At 40.6% G+C, this 19,244-nt stretch overlaps 1 protein-coding gene across 3 annotated transcripts in view; it reads left to right on the forward strand.

Annotated features, from left to right (window-relative positions):
- Positions 1-19,036, forward strand: part of ATP11A (ATPase phospholipid transporting 11A) — a 912,970-nt gene extending 893,934 nt beyond the window's left edge. Inside the window, exons 29-30 of one of the 3 annotated variants that reach the window (XM_078657659.1) lie at positions 11,909-11,997; positions 18,056-19,036. In XM_078657659.1, coding sequence (XP_078513785.1) covers positions 11,909-11,986 — 78 coding nt within the window. In that variant the 3' untranslated portion in view covers positions 11,987-11,997; positions 18,056-19,036. Of the gene's footprint in view, positions 1-11,908; positions 11,998-13,869; positions 13,974-18,055 lie in introns of all 3 variants that reach the window. The other 2 variants (XM_078657658.1, XM_078657657.1) reach the window with 2 other exon arrangements.
- Positions 19,037-19,244: the final 208 nt, after the last annotated feature.

Genomic DNA, 19,244 nt, shown 5'->3' on the forward strand with positions numbered 1-19,244 from the left:
TTAGCATATTCAGCGCCGTGCTCAGCAGGTTTAAAGGGTATAATCCTGAAGCCTCACTTAGCTGGCTTTCCTTTTCTCTGCCAGCTAACGATGGTGCATCTCCCCACGATCAGGCACCGTGAAAAATATTGTAAACAATGGCCTTGCAGCTTGGGAGATCACTCGACGGCGCTCATGTGTGATGTAGCCTCCCTCCTTACTTCACATCATTTTTCGTTTTTGCCCAACGCGTTTCAAGGTAGAAACCTCTTCTTCTGGGGCCTGGGGCTGTGAATGAAAAAACATCTGAGTCTCGCATACCATTTCCGGTTTTATTTCATTCTTGCACCTCCCTCCAATGATGTATGGCACAGTTCAAGGCATTATGGTGCATGATGGGACATTTAGTTCTCAGTGCGAGAGTCAGATAGTAATTCCATGTTTTTTTCACCTTTTTAGTACATATTATTACCTTAGTAGGTTGTTTTTCATTCAGGCAGGCTTAATTAGCATATTCAGCGCCGTGCTCAGCAGGTTTAAAGGGTTTAATCCTGAAGCCTCACTTAGCTGGCTTTCCTTGTCTCTGCCAGCTAACGATGGTGCATCTCCCCACGGTCAGGCACCGTAAAAAATATTGTAAACAATGGCCTTGCAGCTTGGGAGATCACTCGACGGCGCTCATGTGTGATGCAGCCTCCCTCCTTACTTCACATCATTTTTCGTTTTTGCCCAACGCGTTTCAAGGTAGAAACCTCTTCTTCTGGGGCCTGGGGCTGTGAATGAAAAAACAGTTTTTGAGCATTAGTTTCTCAAAGACTACTAAATGGATTTACACCAAAACACAAAAAGCACTCTTTCTGGAACTAGATTTAGTTTCTTATGCCACATTTGGTGTAAATCCGTTGAGCGGTTTAGGCTGTAGCTGTGTCTACAGATCAAGTAGGAATATGAATGGGAAAAATGTTTTTTCTCAGTCCCCACTTGACTGATCACCCCGAAACTTTGCATGTGCAAACTAGGCAAAAAATATCACTTTTTAGATAGTTTTGTGGAGATTCATCAAACTGTGCCAGTTATTAGCAACACAAAAAGTGCATTTCCTATGGAAACACAACATGATCTTAACTGTAACTCTCCAGCGGGGGCCACCACTAGGATATATATATATATATATATATATATATATATATATCAAAACCATCCTTCCAACCAACTCCAAAGAGAAAGTGGCACGTACTCATGATCGGTATGAATAGGGCTAATTATTTTGTTCAGGTCTCCCACGACCCCACAATGACAGAGAGACGCGTTTCGCCTGCGCAGCAGGCTTTATCAATCTAATTTGGCGCAGAAAACTCAAAACTATATATAGCCCTCCCCTCTAGTACAGGCACTGATAAACCTAGAGAACAGACTACATGGGTTAATCCATGGCTGGAAAAAACATTCAATACATGTTAAATAGGTAAAGTGCATAGTGCAACAAGTCAATACATTTAAATAGCAGCATAATGCAAAGCCACCCTATTTTGTCAATATGTTGTCAGTTCGTTCTCAGCCTAGGAAAAGAGCATATAAAAATAACATTCCTAAGTGAATTGGTAAATAATAATAGTGCGGCCCCAAATCTCTCAAAGATATGCAGCCCACCCAATATTTCTTCAAGATTAGACATACTTTAAAAGACGTGCTCATTGATGCATTCATGAAAGTCGGAAACCCACATATTGCCACATTAAAAAAGGAACACATTTCCCCAAATAGCAGATGCGGCGATCATAGCAGGATACTAATATAATTACAGATTGTGTAAACCCTTTGGAACAGATTGAAGAGATAACAGTCTTGTAACAAGTCCATGGGGCTCAGATTGCACCAACTGAGTGCATTTACGACCTAAATGTCAGGCCCCGGACAGTCTCTACTGGCGAGTAGAACTACAAGATCCAGAATCCCCTTCAACGGAATTGCCAATATAAATCCGTGCAGGAATTGTTGCAACACTTCCAAGTATGGATAAAATAAACCTGTGACCTGGTCCAAACCTACAGTAATGTTCCTTTGTTCCTTTGAAGGGCCGCAACCTTAATGTATAAATGGAAATGTGGGCAAAAGTTATCCAAACCTCCTGTGCGAGAAGCACGCTGATGTGATAAAATCATGGGCACACATGAGGGGCCGGAGAAGACCGATGAGAATAAAATTCGATACGCCACACCAACCTCACCGCATACCTGTCAGCATCGACGGTTCCCAGTACCCAGAGTATATATATATATCTATATATGTCCGCCTCTGTATAGATCTATAGTTAGGTCAGAGTTTCCATAGAAATAGCATTTTTGTTTTGCTAATAACTGTTCCACATTTTGACGAATCGCCATAAAATGTACCCCCAAAAAAGCTCATTCACCTCACCTCGGCAGAACTGATTTACACCAAATTTGGCTATAAGTTAGAACTTTACTCACAAGCTTGCTTTTTGTTTTTCAGTGTAAATGTGTTCAGACATTTTCAAGAAATTCACGCTTGGGGTGGTCATGAAGGTGTCAAAAAAATTGGTATATCTAGGCAGTTGGTCCTGAGGTACCTTAAGTCAGAAAAATAAATAGAACAATCCGATTGGTCAAGGGACTTTTTTCCCTTTAGTTGTCATTGATCTGATTGGCTGGTCGCAACCCAAAGGAAAATACTGCGGCTGCTATTAAAGGATTCTGGGACTCAGTGACATGTCCAGAATTTAGAAAGAAAAATAAAGTATATGGGGTCAGGGTATGGATACTATGCTGCCTGGCACTTTTGGGAGGTGGGTGGGTCTTGAGAAGGACCCTCTCTGGGGCCAAAATAAAAGAAATCATGGAACCCAGTGCTTCATTCATGTGAGGTACCATGGTACTCTCATGGAACCCAGCACGGCCCTCCCATAAGGCACTGTGGTAGCCTTGCAGTGATCGTGGAGGTTCCCAAAAAATGGTATCATGAGAGTACCGCAGTACTCTTTAAAATAAAAAATATATGGCAAACATGTTGGATGGGGGTCCGTGGGAGATTGGCCACCTGCACCCAATCCCCGTTATGCTTGTGGGTGTTGGGTGCAGGGCATGGCCTCAGTGCAGCCTCTCCACCAACCCAGCCCGTGCACAGTCAAAGACCACGCAGGGGTGGGGGGCGGGTTGGCCTGGGTTGGCCTACTGCGGGGTGTTGCGCACAGGGCCTGGCCTTAGAAATTCACTGAAAGAAAAAAAGGTTAATGTGTCGTTATAGTTACGTGAGGTAATCTTACTTTATATTATAAAAACCTTAAAAGTTCACTGAAAATAACGAAGGTTAAAATGACATTTTAGTTGGGTACGGTAATAAGAATTTAACTTCTGTTAAAAAATGCCTAGAAATGCACTGAAAAAACATAGATTAAAGTGACATAGTTAGGTGTTGAAATAAAGGTAAAAAACAAAAAATAACACTGAAATTCACCGGCTACAGTTTACCGAGTTAAGTATAACTTGCGCCCCACCATGCCCTGTTTATGACCTCACATATTACAACACTCATAACATATGCAATGACCTTGTTGATGATATTGGCATGAATTAGACAATCATAAGCGTATCCATGTAATTAGTTTCTGTACCTCTAACATTACAATACAATCTGATTAAAGGTCTTTTTTAATGCATGTCTTGTAAACTGGGTAATACTCCCAATTGTTCACTTCACTACTTAATGGTTTTCAGTATTCTGATGTTCTACTTGTACATCTTTCACTTGATTTCTGCACCTAGAACCAGCCTATCTCACTTTATATACTTCACTATATGCAATCCCCTCTCAACTTACATTTCTGTTGGTTCAAACTGGATCGCTCAGGGAGGTCACTTTACTATTAATGCCATACACATTGTGATGTATGAGCATATATATTTATACAATGTTTCATTTAAAGCCTAGAAAAAACAGAGGTTTTTAAAGATACCCACGATCAGGAATGCCACTGATTTTACAAACTTGGGCATATATTTTCCCTGATTAGTAAGAAGTTCGGACGAAGTGGACAGTGTGGATAGTATCCTCACTTTCCCAATGTTGGCACCAGATTCAGTACTAGGGCCCTGTAAAATTTGATGATTTCTGCCACTCCACTATTAAATCAACAGAATTGAAGAAAATTCCTCTAGGCTAGTGTCTTTTGTACTGTTGCAATGAAAGGGTATATCACTCTATCCATGCACTGAATAGGAAGAAGCTGTTCATTATTTTAATATGTGATACAGGCTCTTTAACAGTCAACAGCAAAGAACATTTTCTCACTGACTGAGCAGAGATAAGAGGCTAGCAATAGCTGTCAATGACCCTCTGCAAACAAGATCTATGTCTTTAAGTTGCTTCTTTAATCTTCCACTGCAGTGGCATATGGTGAATCTACTCTCATCCCACTAGAGCAAAGGTTGGATCTATTTCTTTGCAGAGGCCTGTTCATGTAAGACAATGTTAAGGACAGCAACATGGAGAACGTCACATGCTTTTTGGATTCAACATTTCAGAGCACATGCTTAGTTTGAACTATTTACTTGAATTCTAGAAATATTGAGTTCTGATTTATATATGATTTAAAAAAGATAAGAATCTAAAAAGTACTGAATATGAAACGTTACTTGACTCTCTTGTTCCAAATGTTTTACTTTTCTTTAGTCATTCACATTACAAGCATTCCCCACCAGACCTAACACTGGTGATGTTATGAGGTCACTCTAACTGGTTTGCTCCACTCTTGCAACAAATGGGGTTGGTTCCAAATGTGTGCAAATAGAAAACAGCCCTCACTCATACAGGATAAATGTTATATCTTAGTCTTCTCACTTTGAAATTCTTAAAGTATTCTGCATGGGTTCTGGTTGTCTTGTGTCTGCCTGAGAGTTCCCTCAAGTTGGAAAATGTAACTAGCTTATAAGTACTGAAGCTACCATGATACGTTTTCTTTCTGGTATATTTAGAAATTAAGAATCCCACGTGCATATACTTCACAAAGCAGAAACTCTTTATTATGGAAAGATTAAAAGACAGCTTGCTCCAGTTCAACATATATCTGCCCAGTTTAACAAATAAATGATGTATATACTGTATAGAACATTCAATATTTTCACCAACGTACAATGGTCCCTTATTTTAAGTGCTAAAAGGCTTCACTGTAGTTCTGACCTTGAGTTTGTGTAGAATGTACAATGTGCAAAATGACCCATCTCTACAAGTCCACTTGTCAGCACACATCCGTAAGACTCACACTTTGGCATTACATGTTCCTTAGTATTGGCTTTGTGGCATATGGTGCTATACCCTCTGATTCATAGCTAAATCTTGCAAAATCTGATCCCACAACATAGGGTCTGCCTGTCTCCAAACATAAATGAATGATATCATTCATCACGTACATTTAGCAATCGTGCTGTAAATGGTTGGATCGTTTAACTTATCAGTCGTGCCTAGAGTATTTTTTGGAGCAGCACATCATTGGTTTACTTGGTAGTAATTGAGATGGTGAAAGTGCAGTATGACTGCTGACAAACGTTTGAAACATCCCCTCCTCCTGATGTACTCCACGATTGTTCACGATTCTCAGTTTCTTTTTTGTCAGCAGTGCAGACCTGGGAAGCTCATGAGATATCTTCTCTAGTAGAGTGCTTCAAATCTGGGAATAGATTTTATATTCCTACTTTTAACAAGAAACTTGAATACTCTAACTGCTAGACTGCTTAATCTAATACATTAAAAAAGGCTGACTACAATAACCAGGCATCCTTCTCCTTCACACTTTACACTGAGTATGTCCGGTTTGTGGGGATTCAAATGATATCTTGCAAATTCATTCAGCAGTTGAACTACTAATACATCTTCACCATTTTAGTAAAGTACTAATATCGAGACTGTATACAAACTTTCAACTACTCAGTCAATTTTCATCATCAGCTTGTTAATGTCTATTACGAAATCATTTTATGATGAGTTTTCCATACAAAGGGCATGCTTCAGCATTCATTCGTTATCATGCTTACTGATTACGTCTTCATGCGATAGATCAGGGGTTTCTTACCTTTCCTATAGTGAGAGCTACTTCTTATCATTGAAATCTATTGTTAGCTACTGTCTCATATACTTATTTGATGAATGTATACAGAGGCCAAATAACCAAAACTCTGCTCCTAAAGTACCCCATTCACGGAGCATGCAGTTTTAATGACACAGGAGATGTATCGTGTAGGAAGGTGGATACTTGACTATGGTTACCCCAGATTTTTTGCCTTGTGTTTAGCTGGTTTTCGACTTAGTTGGCCTGGGACCCTGCTAATCAGGGCCCCAGGCTATCTGCTCTCTCTTTACAATGGACTCCATGTACCCTAGGTGCATAACTAATTGGATATTGGGTCACCTTATCAGCCCCTGTACAGTGTACTATAGGTACCCAGGGCATAGGTGCATCCAAGGCCTACCAGGGGCTGCAGCATATCTTTTGCCACCCCTGGCTGGCCATCCAAACTGACACAACTGGCTGATCACCCAGCTGGGGCAAGGTCGTGTAATCACCCCTTCCTTGGATATAGTATACCTATATCTAAACCTATATCTGGACACATATACACCTATAAGTCACTCCTATGGCAGGCCTTAACAATCCTGGAGGCAGAGTGCTTGGTTTTATGTGAGATGGTGCTCTAGCATGAGCTGAGCCTGTCTGCAGCTTTCGGAACCATGTCTTTATAGCTGTTCTGGGATATTGCCATACCATATACTCTTAAGTGCATTATAATCCTCGCGGTTATTGCTAACTTTGGTTTGGCTTTATCAAAACATGTCGTGTAAGGTGTCATACACTTTGGAATACTACCCCCTCGCCAGTTCTGGCGACAGGGGTAGCATTCCACTCTTCTAGAGGGCTAAGACATGTGGGTAACAGTAAATGCGGTTAAAACTAACCAGAGCCTCAGCATCACAAAATTGATGCTGCTGCCACAGACACAAGTCGGGCCCCCTGCTGCTGACCGAAACTTGGCAGGGGAGGCCTGGACAAAAGGTGTCACACCACCCCAGACAGGAGATAGTGGATTGAGGCAGGCAGGGCAAGTGAAACTAGACACTGCCTGGGGCACACAATGTGTCCCATGCAAAGCCCAGTTCAAACCGGTGCTGGGGCACTCCAGCCCCAGCTCTGGCGAGAAACTGGACAAAGGGAAAGGGGTGTAACCACCCCCTTCCTGGGTCCCACCCATAGGAGGGACCTAGCAGGTAATCCAGCCCCTTGATTTGGAATAAAGGTAGGAGATGTGCCCATGTGCATTAGATTATCCTGACTGAAACTTCAATACAGAACTCTGGACCCTTCGACATCCCACTCGACGTGGAAGACTGAAGAATCTCCCTTGTGGTCAAGGAGTGACCACCCTCTGCAAACAGGCACCATCCAGCGCCCAACGGTTTGCTTTGTTGCAGCTCCATCCGGAGTTCGAGCGACAGAGATCAACAAGAACCGGATTCCCAGACATCCAACAGCCCGATCCACAGCCACAGCAAAGCTGAGACCCGTGGAGGCGAGGTGAGACGTGGAACCGGCCATCTTGAAAAGACTGCGAAGTGCTGACCGTGCAGCTCCAGATGTATCCTCGAAGCTGTGCATTGGGGTTTGAGAAGCCCCAGCCCCGAGCAGCTCGTGCACCGAAGGTCACCCCTCCACACTCACCGAGTGCTGCGTGGGGCCCTTTTGCATTTTACTGCTCGACGCGTCTGTCCGGACACTTGCCCATTGGCTAGTGGCCTCTACGACAACTAATCTTTGAAACTACTCTGCTAGTCTGGTTGCTCCAGACTGGCCCTCGCTCCCCTAAAAAGGAGCCACCTCTCTGACCTTGCTGGTCCGAGTAAGAAGCGATCTGCAGTTCCTGCGTGGGTTGCATTTGCCAAGGCCTGTTGACTCCGATCCGGAAGCCGACACCGTCGACAGCGAGAGCCTTCGTGGGACAGCTCGTGATCCACTCCTGGTCATCCTCGGTGCCCCAGAGTCCACGTGGCAGCGGAGACAAGCTTCTCGACAACCACCTGATTGCGCCCGACATCGCCTGGTTCCTACCTGGTTCCATCCTGGTCACTGGCTAGTGACCCAGACTCTGTCCCCTCTGCTTTCAGGTACTTCACATCTTCGATCCACCCTTGGATCTAACCGGACTCTTCTCTCCTGGCCGCCTGCAGCATCTTCATCTCCAGGCTCCATAGAACTCCACGACGAAACCCGACGCACTTTGGCACCTATGCACCCGCTTCCTGTGGGTGAGGTAACGATTGAACGCCGGTGCTCCTGTAGTGGTTTACACCTCTAGTGTCCTAGTTTTAAGTGGCTAAGTTCTAGTCCAGTCGGAAGACTTCTAAAACAGTAACTTTGTAACTTTTACGCACCATTGACTTTGCATTGGTGCATGCGTGTGCTTTTAGCGCTGCACCCGAATCCCGCGGGCTACTCCCTTCCTAACTACAGTTAGTCCAGTGTATTCCCAGCGATTCCCAAGGCCCTAGGCCTTACCATTGTTCGTAAAGTGATTCTTATACCACTTATTTATTTTATGGTTTGAGTGGCCACCGAGCCTATCCATAATTGTGCATTTTTTGTATGTTTAACTGTGCTTTTGTTTAAACGCTTGTGCCTCTGCACTCATAAAGAGTACAGAGGATTATTCTAGTAATACATATATTTTTACAATATGTAACTTGTGTGGTGTCCTTTCATTTGATATTACAGGATTGCATATGGTAAAACAGCTGGCTTCACATGCCCTCTTGAGTTTAGCCTAAGACTGCTTAGTCCATGCTACCCCTAGGATAGCTTGTCTATAAGGTTGACTTTACAACCACCACCATAAGGGATTGTTTGGACTGATACAAGGTGCTCACTAGAATAGTGAACATCATACATCAGGCCAACTTCTCACATATCGCAAAACGTTTGAATTTGAAATCCCTGATTATCAGGTTTGACCTTTTGATATTGAGGTAGCAAAAAGGAGAAAGAGAGAGACATGGAGAGAGAGAGACAAAAAGGGACAGAACGTGAAAGAAAAAAGAGGAGGAGAGAAAGAGACAGAAAAAACATGACAGAATGAGGAAAAGGAAAGAGAGAAAAAGTAAAATAAGAAAGAAAGGGAAAGAAAGCAAACAAAATAGAAGAGAAAAAGTGAGGTAAAATAAAAATATAAACAGAAAGGAGCAAAAGAACAGCGATATAGCAAGATAAAATTAAGAAAAAACGAAAAAAGTGAAACAATGAAAGGAATAAATGAAAGGAGAGGAGGAATTGAAAGAATTATAAAGGAAGCAGTAAAAAGGGAAATTAGAAAGGGCGCGAATGAGAGAATAAAAGGAAAAAAGGCAAGAGAAAGAAAATGAGAAAAGGACAGAGAAACAAAGGGAAAGAGTGGAAGAAATAAAGAAAGGCAGAAAGAAACAGCGAAAGAGTGACATGGAGAAAATTACAGTATTGGGGAAGAAAGGAGAAAAAGAAAGAAAGTACAATAAATATTTGCAAGAAAAAGAGAAGAATGGAAAGAATAACAGGGAAAGAAGATAAGACCGAAAGAATGGCAGGAAAGAAGAGAAAAATGCAGTGAAAGATAGAAATGGATACAGAAAGAAATAGGACAAAAGAAAGGAAGGCGAGAAATAAAGAGAGTGAAGGAAGGAAAAATAAATGGTGAAAGGGGAAAGACAAAGTGAAGTTAAAAAGAAAGAATTAAGGAAATAATTATTTAGAAAGGAGAGAAATAAAGGAGAAGAAAGAATTAAAGACAAGAAAAAAGCATAGAAAAAAAGAAAAAGTTAAGAAAATGAAAGCGGAAAAGAAGAAAAAGGAGGAAAAACAAGGAGGAAAAGGAGAAAGGCAGAAGTAGAGTAAAATGCAGATAAGATAAACGAAAAACTGAAAAAAGAATGCACACCAAAGGAGCAACAGAAAAAGGCAGGGAAAGAAACTAAAAGCGTAAAAAGAAAGGAAAAAAGAAAAAGAAAGGAAACTCAAGGAAGAGGGGATAAAAACAATTGGAGAAAGGAAAGAAAGACAAAGAAATAAGGAAGGAGCAGCAAGAAAGAAAGAAAAAGAAATAATCAAAGAATTTTTCAGACCTGGGTATGTGCTAGTAATCTCGCACATTACATAAACGAATGTAATCATGTCTGATGTGGTCACCATTTCAAAACTAATAATATTAGTAGTTTGGTGTTATTTTTATTGAACATAAGTGGCCCTTACTACCCTTACTATAGAAACGGTTGGAAACCCCTGCTGTATACTAATAGAAGAAGCAGGACTTGCAATAGGTTGCCTTAGTGTATTGCTTAATTTATGAGAGTCTGAATGATCTCTGAGATGACAGAAAACAGGATATGCACATATGTACACAAGAATAAAGAACAAGGTAGTAAAGGTTCAAACTTGTTAAGACTAATTAAGTTAGAAAGCTGCCAGAATAAAGAAGAGGTTTGCCCACTGTTATCTGTTGCATGATGAAGTAATCCATGACAATAATTGTTAATAAACTTTAAGGCACAGCCTTTGTGTTTGAGACTGTCATAATAACATCTTGGGATTTAACAGTTGTCATAATGGAGAATATGTTGATGAAGGCAAAAATTGACAGAGAAGCCAAACTTTGTAAACAGGGTCATGTTTTCCCTCACCCTTTAGGTTAACCTTACCTAGTCCTTAACCTTTCTTTAACCCTTAATCCATCCATCCCTCATCCTAACTCTAACTACAAACCTTCTGTAACCTTATCCCTAATCTGATTCCTTTACCCTAACTCTAAATTTCACCCATACCTTAAACGTGTCATTTTTTACCTACCCCAATCTCAGTAACAAAAGCGCACTGTAACCCTAACCTTACTCTCAACTTTCACTCTAATCTTAACTCTCAGCTACTCTTACACTAACTCCTTCTCAAATTTATATCTCTTCTCACTGTTTACTTCTCCCTAATCATTTTTTAAACAGTTTTCTTAGATCTACATGTAAACTGAACCTAATAATTTTAACAAGTCTCCGATTACCTATGAGGTAAAACACCATTAAAGGATGCCACATTAGTAAATCATTTCATTCTAGTCACTGTGGCACACATACTCAGTAATTAAAAAGGTTTAACCATACAATAAGGATTTTTATTTTTAAGCAAAAAGGAAATTCTTGATACAAGTACTCAAATGCTGTGAAAATGTTAATCTCATGACTACTCAGATGGCCTAGGTTTTGATTTGGAAGGCTTGTGACTTGGTTCTAGAACATCTTATGATGGTCCAAAGAATAGAGTTCAATGAAGGTGGTGCAAACCACCCTGGAGAAGTTACAGTGTTGCCCCACACTCCTCGACTACATTTCTTGACGGCATCTCACAATGAAGACTGCAAGATCATGCCGTGGTGAGATCGAATTGGGTAGGGTCAATATTGGTTGTAAATTCTTCACCACTCGTGCTTTCCATATGCAATCCAATTTGGTTACTTGCTGCACCCATGTAGTGCTAGCATGTGGGGCGGAAGGTAGGCTACTGCAAAACTCGGGCATTGGACAGTGTGAGAAACTACAAACTAGAAACGATGTATTGGTTCAAAAAACAAACAAATAAGTAAGACTTGGTGGAGATTGCTTTTTCTGTATGATTAGAAAATGTAAAGACTGGAATGAGGTATCTTAGAGGGCTTTCCTAACGTGGGCATATGGAACATTTTTGACTGCACTGTTATGCATTAGAGTGTCTGTTATTTAACCCATTCTATCCCTTGTGTTTCTCTCTTCCTTCTCCCTATTTCCTTTTTCCTCGCTTTGCCTAAATAACTGTTCCTTTGATTAAAAAATAATGATGCACTTGGGTACCTCCTTCAACCTTCTTGGGAAACCACAGACTAAACAGCCGTGCCTTTCTGTCGAACAGTCCACCATCTTTATGCTCTCTCAAACCTCCGGCAATATCCCTTTCTAATGGAATACAAGGTGAAACACTTTTACTTTTAATCGTTTGCATGGTGGGATATTTCCATTTTCACCCGAGCCACCCAGCATGAACAAGTGGTGTAAACCGTGTGGGCTCTGATTTCACCAGTGACCTTGTCTTATCCTTTCATCTGTAATTCCTGACCATACATACATATCCTCTGGTAGAAATGTATTCATGTTATGGGAATATTGCGGGCATTTTTCCATCAGGTCTTTAGTCGGGCGAGTCCAGTGTTGTCGGTCTATGCCAATGTCCAAATGTTTGTAGAGTGTATGTCAAAAATGCCCTTTCAATATTTGTCACTAAAAATGTACGTTTAACTAATATTTTTTCTCATCGTTTATAAATGACATTTTCAGTTGTTAATTTTGCCACAAACCGATTTCCTATTCGTGGTTTTTGATACATACAGTAGGACAAAGTGCCATATAATATACATGTGTGCATAGAAAACGGCTGATGTGCATGTAGAATGCTGGGGGAGTAAAATAGTGAATATTAGTTTTTTGTTTTGTGAAAACTCAGCGGAGTAAAGGGAGGCAACTCTAAAACACATTCATCTATACAAATATGAGCTTTAAGAGTTCAATTAAGTAATTTCTTTCTAGAACCAAGGCCCACGCAGAAGCTGTGAGATGCACTGTGCTGTTGAGCTGTCCCTTAAAAATGTGTTTTGAAAATATACTTCCATTTGTTGTGTTGGAACTCTGGCCTTTGCAAATTCTGATTTCCTTTTCTACTCCATAACTGGTTGAAAGTTTGTTTGTAGCACTGCAGCTCACTAATCCGTCTAACGTGTTCTACTGTAACCGTGTTTATCATGTCTGGTTTGTCCATCGTTAGTCTCACAGATATTTGTAGTAACAAACCGTTGGTGAGAGAGCATTCAGTCATGTAGTCTAAATGACCAGCCTTATTGCTTTCTTTTTCTAGTTTTCATTTTGTAGCTGAATCGCAATTGCATGCTCACTCTATACACTTCACTAATGCTACTCCCAAATGACTGAATATTGTGAAGCTGGCTTGTTATGCTTTGTGATTAGTTTGGTTAGAGTAACAAACTAGTGCAATACATGGAGTGCAGTTTCACATATTAATGTTATGCATGACACTCAATAACATTGTGTAATGTTTACTCTAACCTTTTCAGTTGGGCTGCAAAAGCTTTGGAGGAACCATCTTCATGTAAAGCTCCTTTCTTTTGGGAAAGCTACCGCACATACTGTTCTTATACATGTATTATAAGATACCATATGTTTTCTGAGGCTGTGGACAGTCCAAAAAGCGATCCTTGATTTTTTTTTTCACTAACCACAACGTTTTTCCAAATCAAACTACGCATCTTGATCAATATTGGCATATTCCATATTAGTAAATTCCTTTGTTTCGTTTTAAGACACCAATTTTAAAGCATTTAAAGGTTGGTGTAATATTTTCTTACACTTTTCAGACTGTTTCTACATTTTTTTAAATGTCTCATATTGTAGTGTTAGTCATTAGTGGCACCTTTCTCCTGTCCTCCAGACATTTTAAGATCTAGCTCTGTCAAACAAGGGCAGTTTCACTGTACCGCTCATAGAAGTTCTTGTTTGCTTCTCATGCCTATCCTGCAATTACCACTGCTTTAGACCCTTTACCACAGTCTGCATGTTAACAGCACCTTGCACATTCCATAGTAAGTACAGCTTTTCTCTCTCCTCAGTCTTTTTGCCCACCATTCTGCAAGGGCTACAACGAGCGATGGGAGAGCTGTAACCGGTAGCTCAGAGGCTGTTCCAAGTTTTAGGCAAGAGTGCAAATGGTGGCCATTCAGTGGCCTTTCCCCTTCTACGGTTAGCAATGCTCAATGTTTTTCCTCATCCTTGCAGAAGATTATGAAAAGCACAGCTGCTTATAATGAAGTGTCTGGCAGTGACGGGCCACTTCTCGAAGAATCTCTTACCCGGGCTGAGGCAAATTAGATCAATCCTAGGTAATCGTATTGCACATATGGCCCATTCAAAATCCTTGTTTGCTGTGCTGTGGAATTTTGAACCCATGTCAGTTTTTCCTCCAAAGTTTTTGCTGTGCTTTGTTAGTTTTCATAGCCAAAACTAAATGAGTCATCACATCGATGTGCATCCAATCATATTTTTGTGTTTCAGGTAAGTTGATTTTCTGAAACAAATCGGTGTATTTGTATCCAATCCCTAACAAAGATTTAATCTCTAAAAAATGTGCTGATGGATGCTAGTTCGTTAGCCCAATTAGCTACACAACTTGATCAAATTAGGGCTAGAAAAGCCCAAAAGAGCATTGAAACTGGCAGACAGGCATTGTAGTTGATTCAGTTATTCATGACTTAATCAGTGGTCCAGAGCTGGAATAATACATAACTAATCGTCTGGCTGTTTAATTTGCCAAAAGCACCAGTTGTCATTATGTACAGGGAGAGAAAAGTGGATCCAAAAGCTAACATCAGATTCCAGTTGTCAGTATGGCATCATGTTTCCTGAACTACATGATAAAAGCTCTATTGGCGACTCGTTTTAGAGATCTATATGTAAAGTAAAATCCATGGGGTAGATTCTAAACAGGGCACACAATGCCATTCTTCTTCTCAATGTTTATGAAAAATACCTTTATGTTGGGTGATAGACCACTTTATAGCCCTTTTCTGAATGGAGGCCACTACGTATTTTCAAATTGTGTTCTCTGCAGCTCTAGCTTGTAGAGTTCACACTTTAGTTAGCTGTAGACAGCACAATTATTTTTCAAAAAAGGCAACATTACTTCCTTCATATATGCACAGACACAGAACAAGATAATTTAGACCCTGTTGTTCGCAGCATGGCTAAATGGCAAAACTGATAGCTTTCAGCATCCTCTGGAACTCTACTTGACTGGGCATTCACAATGACACAAAAATTAAATCATTGCATAAACAGTTGAACATCCACCTCCTTGAAAATTTGGTGTTTAAAAACACTCTCAATGAGTGGAACACGACAAACAGCTGGCAGCACATCAATGATAAATAATTATAAATGGGCACTTGTCCATAATGGGTTTCTTTTCCAAAGAAGGGTACCAAATGGCATCTAATGGACACCAAGGGCAACGCTCAGATTCTATATGAAGTTACTAGGAAAGCCAAAATGGAAAGCTCCATGTTATTGACAACAGCCCTTTCAGAATTGTTTGTTACAGATAGGCCCCACATTCTTCTCCCCTGCACAGCTGATTGATGGATCATCTGCTCAATGGAAAAGGAATCACAGGAAAGTTGCATTGTTTCCCTAACTGTGCCTTAGACATAACCTTTACCCAGTATCTTATATTGCCCAGCCATGACCACCATCTTGGTCACCGCCCTCCCAACCACCAAATACCCTGGCACGCTGCCATCCTAGTTGATACCCTTTCCTTTCCCTAATACAGAAAATATACCTGGAGTCCTAGGGCCCTACTACACCATTTTTTAAATCACCCTCCCCAACCTAATATTAAAAAATAATCCAATAACTGATATCCTGCCAGTCTCCCACAACATCCTTGGTTTCTCCTTCCCCCAGGCATCTTAATTTTAAATATAAATATATAAATCTGTCCTGGCATCTGCCCACCTTCTCCAATCACCCTCTTTGCATTCCATCGCCAACCGGCCTTGCCCTATACTCTTCATTGCAGAGAGATGCAGTGCTGAGAGTGGCTCTTTAAGGACTCCTTATCAGCGAGGCCTGAAATACCCGGTCAGTGCTTATCAGCACTGACAGGGAAAGCAGCTCTTTACTTTCCTTCCTGGACCCCTCTCTCGGATCTGCTAAGACCTAAAAAAGACAGGAAAGCCTCTGAGCTGTCATCCGCCGTTCCACTTCCTTTCTTGGATGTATGGAAACTCTGGGGAAGGAGCAGATCAACCTCTTCCAGAACACTGGTTTTCAAGACTGGTTTTTGACTACTCTGACATCAGAGTATTGACAAGCTGGGTTTCAAATCCCATGCTCAAAATCATGGCTTCTAATAGAAACCACCTATCACACATTATTTCACAATAATAAACTTTACTTCAAAGTGGCTACGAATGTGAAGTGCTGTTAAAGCCCATTCTAACTTTGGTTGCATGCAGTGTCTTCACTGCTTGTGTAATGCCTTTTTGCTGTATTGGTAAACTAATTCAATCATATTATGCCTGTTTGCATTTCCAAATATGTGAAGGACTCGCAATATGCATCTGTCTTGGAGTTGCCTGTGGGCTGCCATTGCTCTGCACTTTGGTCTGTAGACAATGCTGATTTTCATATTTTTGAAGTTGTGAATCATAGAAGAAAGATTTTAGGCAGAGAAGTATGCAGTCTATCCTTATCAAGAGCAGGTAACTCTAGGAGAGTATATTCTCATAGAGTATTAGTTCTGGGCAGGGGTCAGCACCAAACATCTATTGTTTTTAAAAAATCAGCACATTTTCTAACGCTTCCATTTAATTGTGTGCTGTGCCTTCACATTTTGTGATTGAACTCTCTTCACATCTATAATTAATGACTCTCCTAGCAATTGTGTTGATGTAATTTAAGTGCTATATATGCACTTCAATTTAACAGTCTTAAAGCAGAAATGCCAGCTACCCAATCCTTTTTTTTAAACACATTTTTGTGTACCTTATGACAATTTCCTTTCCTATGCATTTCAAAATGAATTATAATTTTGGATGACAAAATTGCTGATGCTAACATGTTATATACAGTCTAACGTCTTCTTGGACATCTAACCCTGTGAATATTGAATGTAAGTTTTGCAAGCTTAGAGGTGTACATTAGTTGTTAAGCTCATTTTAGCGAACATAGGCTTTTGGTACTGGCATTTCTGTATTGAGACAAAGTGATTAATAAATGTTCCTTAAAGCAATCCATGTAGGTTTTAATATGCAAAGACCAGATGGAAAAATTAATAACTGAGTGGTGTCTCAAGGATTCTAATACAATAAGACAATCTTTCACAGAGCCGGAACGGTTGAGTGCCCATGCTTAAAGCAATGCTTTTAATTTTTGAAGCTCTTGGTCTAATTGGGTTATATTGTAATCCAATACAAATGTACCACAATTCACAGTGTTGTGCATGATAACACATTATTATTTGATATAACCGGGTGTTCTACCATTTGGCTTTCTATCGTTGCAATTCAATATTGTTAGTGTTTTTAATTTGATTAATTTTACAGATTTATAGCCAACCTTGTGATACGGACCAAGAACTAATACATTTTTAATAAGACTGTTCCACTAACTTCACAAGATGCCTTTTATGCTGAAACAAACAAGATGACAGCCACTCAAGTATATGGCACATTTGTAACAATGCATGCAACATAGTCCTCATTCAATATTTAAGTTAAATTCACCTTAATATTTCTATTTCAAAGTGACCCCTTTATTTCATATGCATTGTAGAAAGTCCTGGCACCAAAGTTCATGTACTTGAGGAGAAGGGCTGTATGTAATTTCACCTAAAAATATTTCATTAAATTTTAATTTCACTGAAAGCCATTCCAGTGAACATGTCAGATTTCACTGTAGTTTGCATTTGAAAAAATGATGGAACGATAGGATATGTGAAACTGTTGCTAAGGGAGTAGTTAGACAGGAAATGTCTTCCATACTCTGAGCTAACCAGGAGTGTGATCTTGTTTTTGGGATGATGCTTTTCTTTACATCAACTCCACACATAGAATACAACAAATAGCGTCTAACAAAAATGCCCATCTTTTAGGCAATTTGTATTTTGGGCCTCTGAGATTAATAGCAAGAGGCATCAGGTGTAGACCTACTCTTGCTAATTGTAGCGGAATACTGTCAGAGCACTGCATTACATAGGTGAACAGAGCACTTCTCTATTTTATCAGCTTTTATCAGCTCTGGTGTATTGTTACAAGTGTGCTATTCTCACATAGCACCATAAGCCAAATGGTACAACAAAAAAATAGTATGTGTGATTAAATTACCTTACAGGAATTTAGTATGTGTGTATAGTGGTATTGATAGCTGTTATAATGTGTTCTTATTGTTATCCTATTGACAGGATGCTTCAAGGCGGTCTCCGAACCACTTTTCAGAGTTCACACCTCTTGCACCTCTGCAGAGCCCCAGCTACCGGAGCAGTGACCACCGCAGTACCGCTGCCAGCAGGTCCAGTTCTCGTTCCAGAAAAGTGATGATTACTCATTGGGGTGGTGGCGAATATTTAAAACTCCCGTCCTTCTTTGGCTTCTCAAACAAACGCTGCCCATCCAGTGCAGACTCTTCCTACAGCGGGTCGGGCTTGGAGACTACCTTATGACAGATCACCAATTAAAGCCTTTTAAAGAACTGTTCTCTGTTGTTTCCCACAGGCACAAAATAAATGAGTTGTGTGGCAAGTTGTGCTTGCTTCATGGTATATGATGTAGCGTTGAGGCAGGCAACCTCCGGAGCCAAGCTTACTAAGACATCGAAGCTCATCGGCCTCTTTTCTGATGTATCTGCTGAAGCATAGACCAAACGGCACAGTCTGGAACTGTGTCAGTAACTGCTTCCTTCTAGAGCATTTCAGTGCTGTGTCAAGGTGTGTGTGTGTGTGTGTGTGTACTTGTCGCAGTTGTTCATCTTAATGTCTAGAATGACCTGCTCTACTCCTTTTTCATTTCCAGCCAGCAACAATAACCTCAGACCTCCCCAGTGACTAATACTAAAAGCACATTAATCGATTGCTGCTTCTGGTTTCCATAATGTTGTTTTCTCCCTTCTCTGGATCAACCAGTCATTTGCGAGCATATATTTTTTGCGTGCATATATTTTTCAGAAACACTTCCAACATTTATTTCCATTTACCAGGCCAAACCTGGAGTTGTCAGCGTGTCTTCAAATCCATTGCCACCCCTTCACCTATGGTAAAAGAGAGCGAGTCAGTCCATACTGTATGTGGGAGCCTTGTGGAGTCAAACTGGCTGTCAAACTGGTCCACTGTGAATATCGCCAGCAGCAGTACCACCAATGGGCATTAAACGTTAAGATTCATCATAAAGCTTCCTTGTGAATTTATTATACAATTGATGGCTAGCTAGCGTGTTTACATTTTACATGTGTGAAGAGCGATGGGTACCAAAGTATGAGCAACTAGACAGGTATGGAATGCTGCTCTTAGCATTCAACAAGAAATCACTAGTCATGACCCTGCTGCTCTCATATGTGTAATGAAGACAGAAAAACATATGATCTAGTGGCAGAACTGC

This window comes from Lissotriton helveticus, chromosome 8, assembly GCF_964261635.1.
Source record: "Lissotriton helveticus chromosome 8, aLisHel1.1, whole genome shotgun sequence".
In the NCBI taxonomy this organism is placed as follows: Eukaryota; Metazoa; Chordata; class Amphibia; order Caudata; family Salamandridae; genus Lissotriton; species Lissotriton helveticus.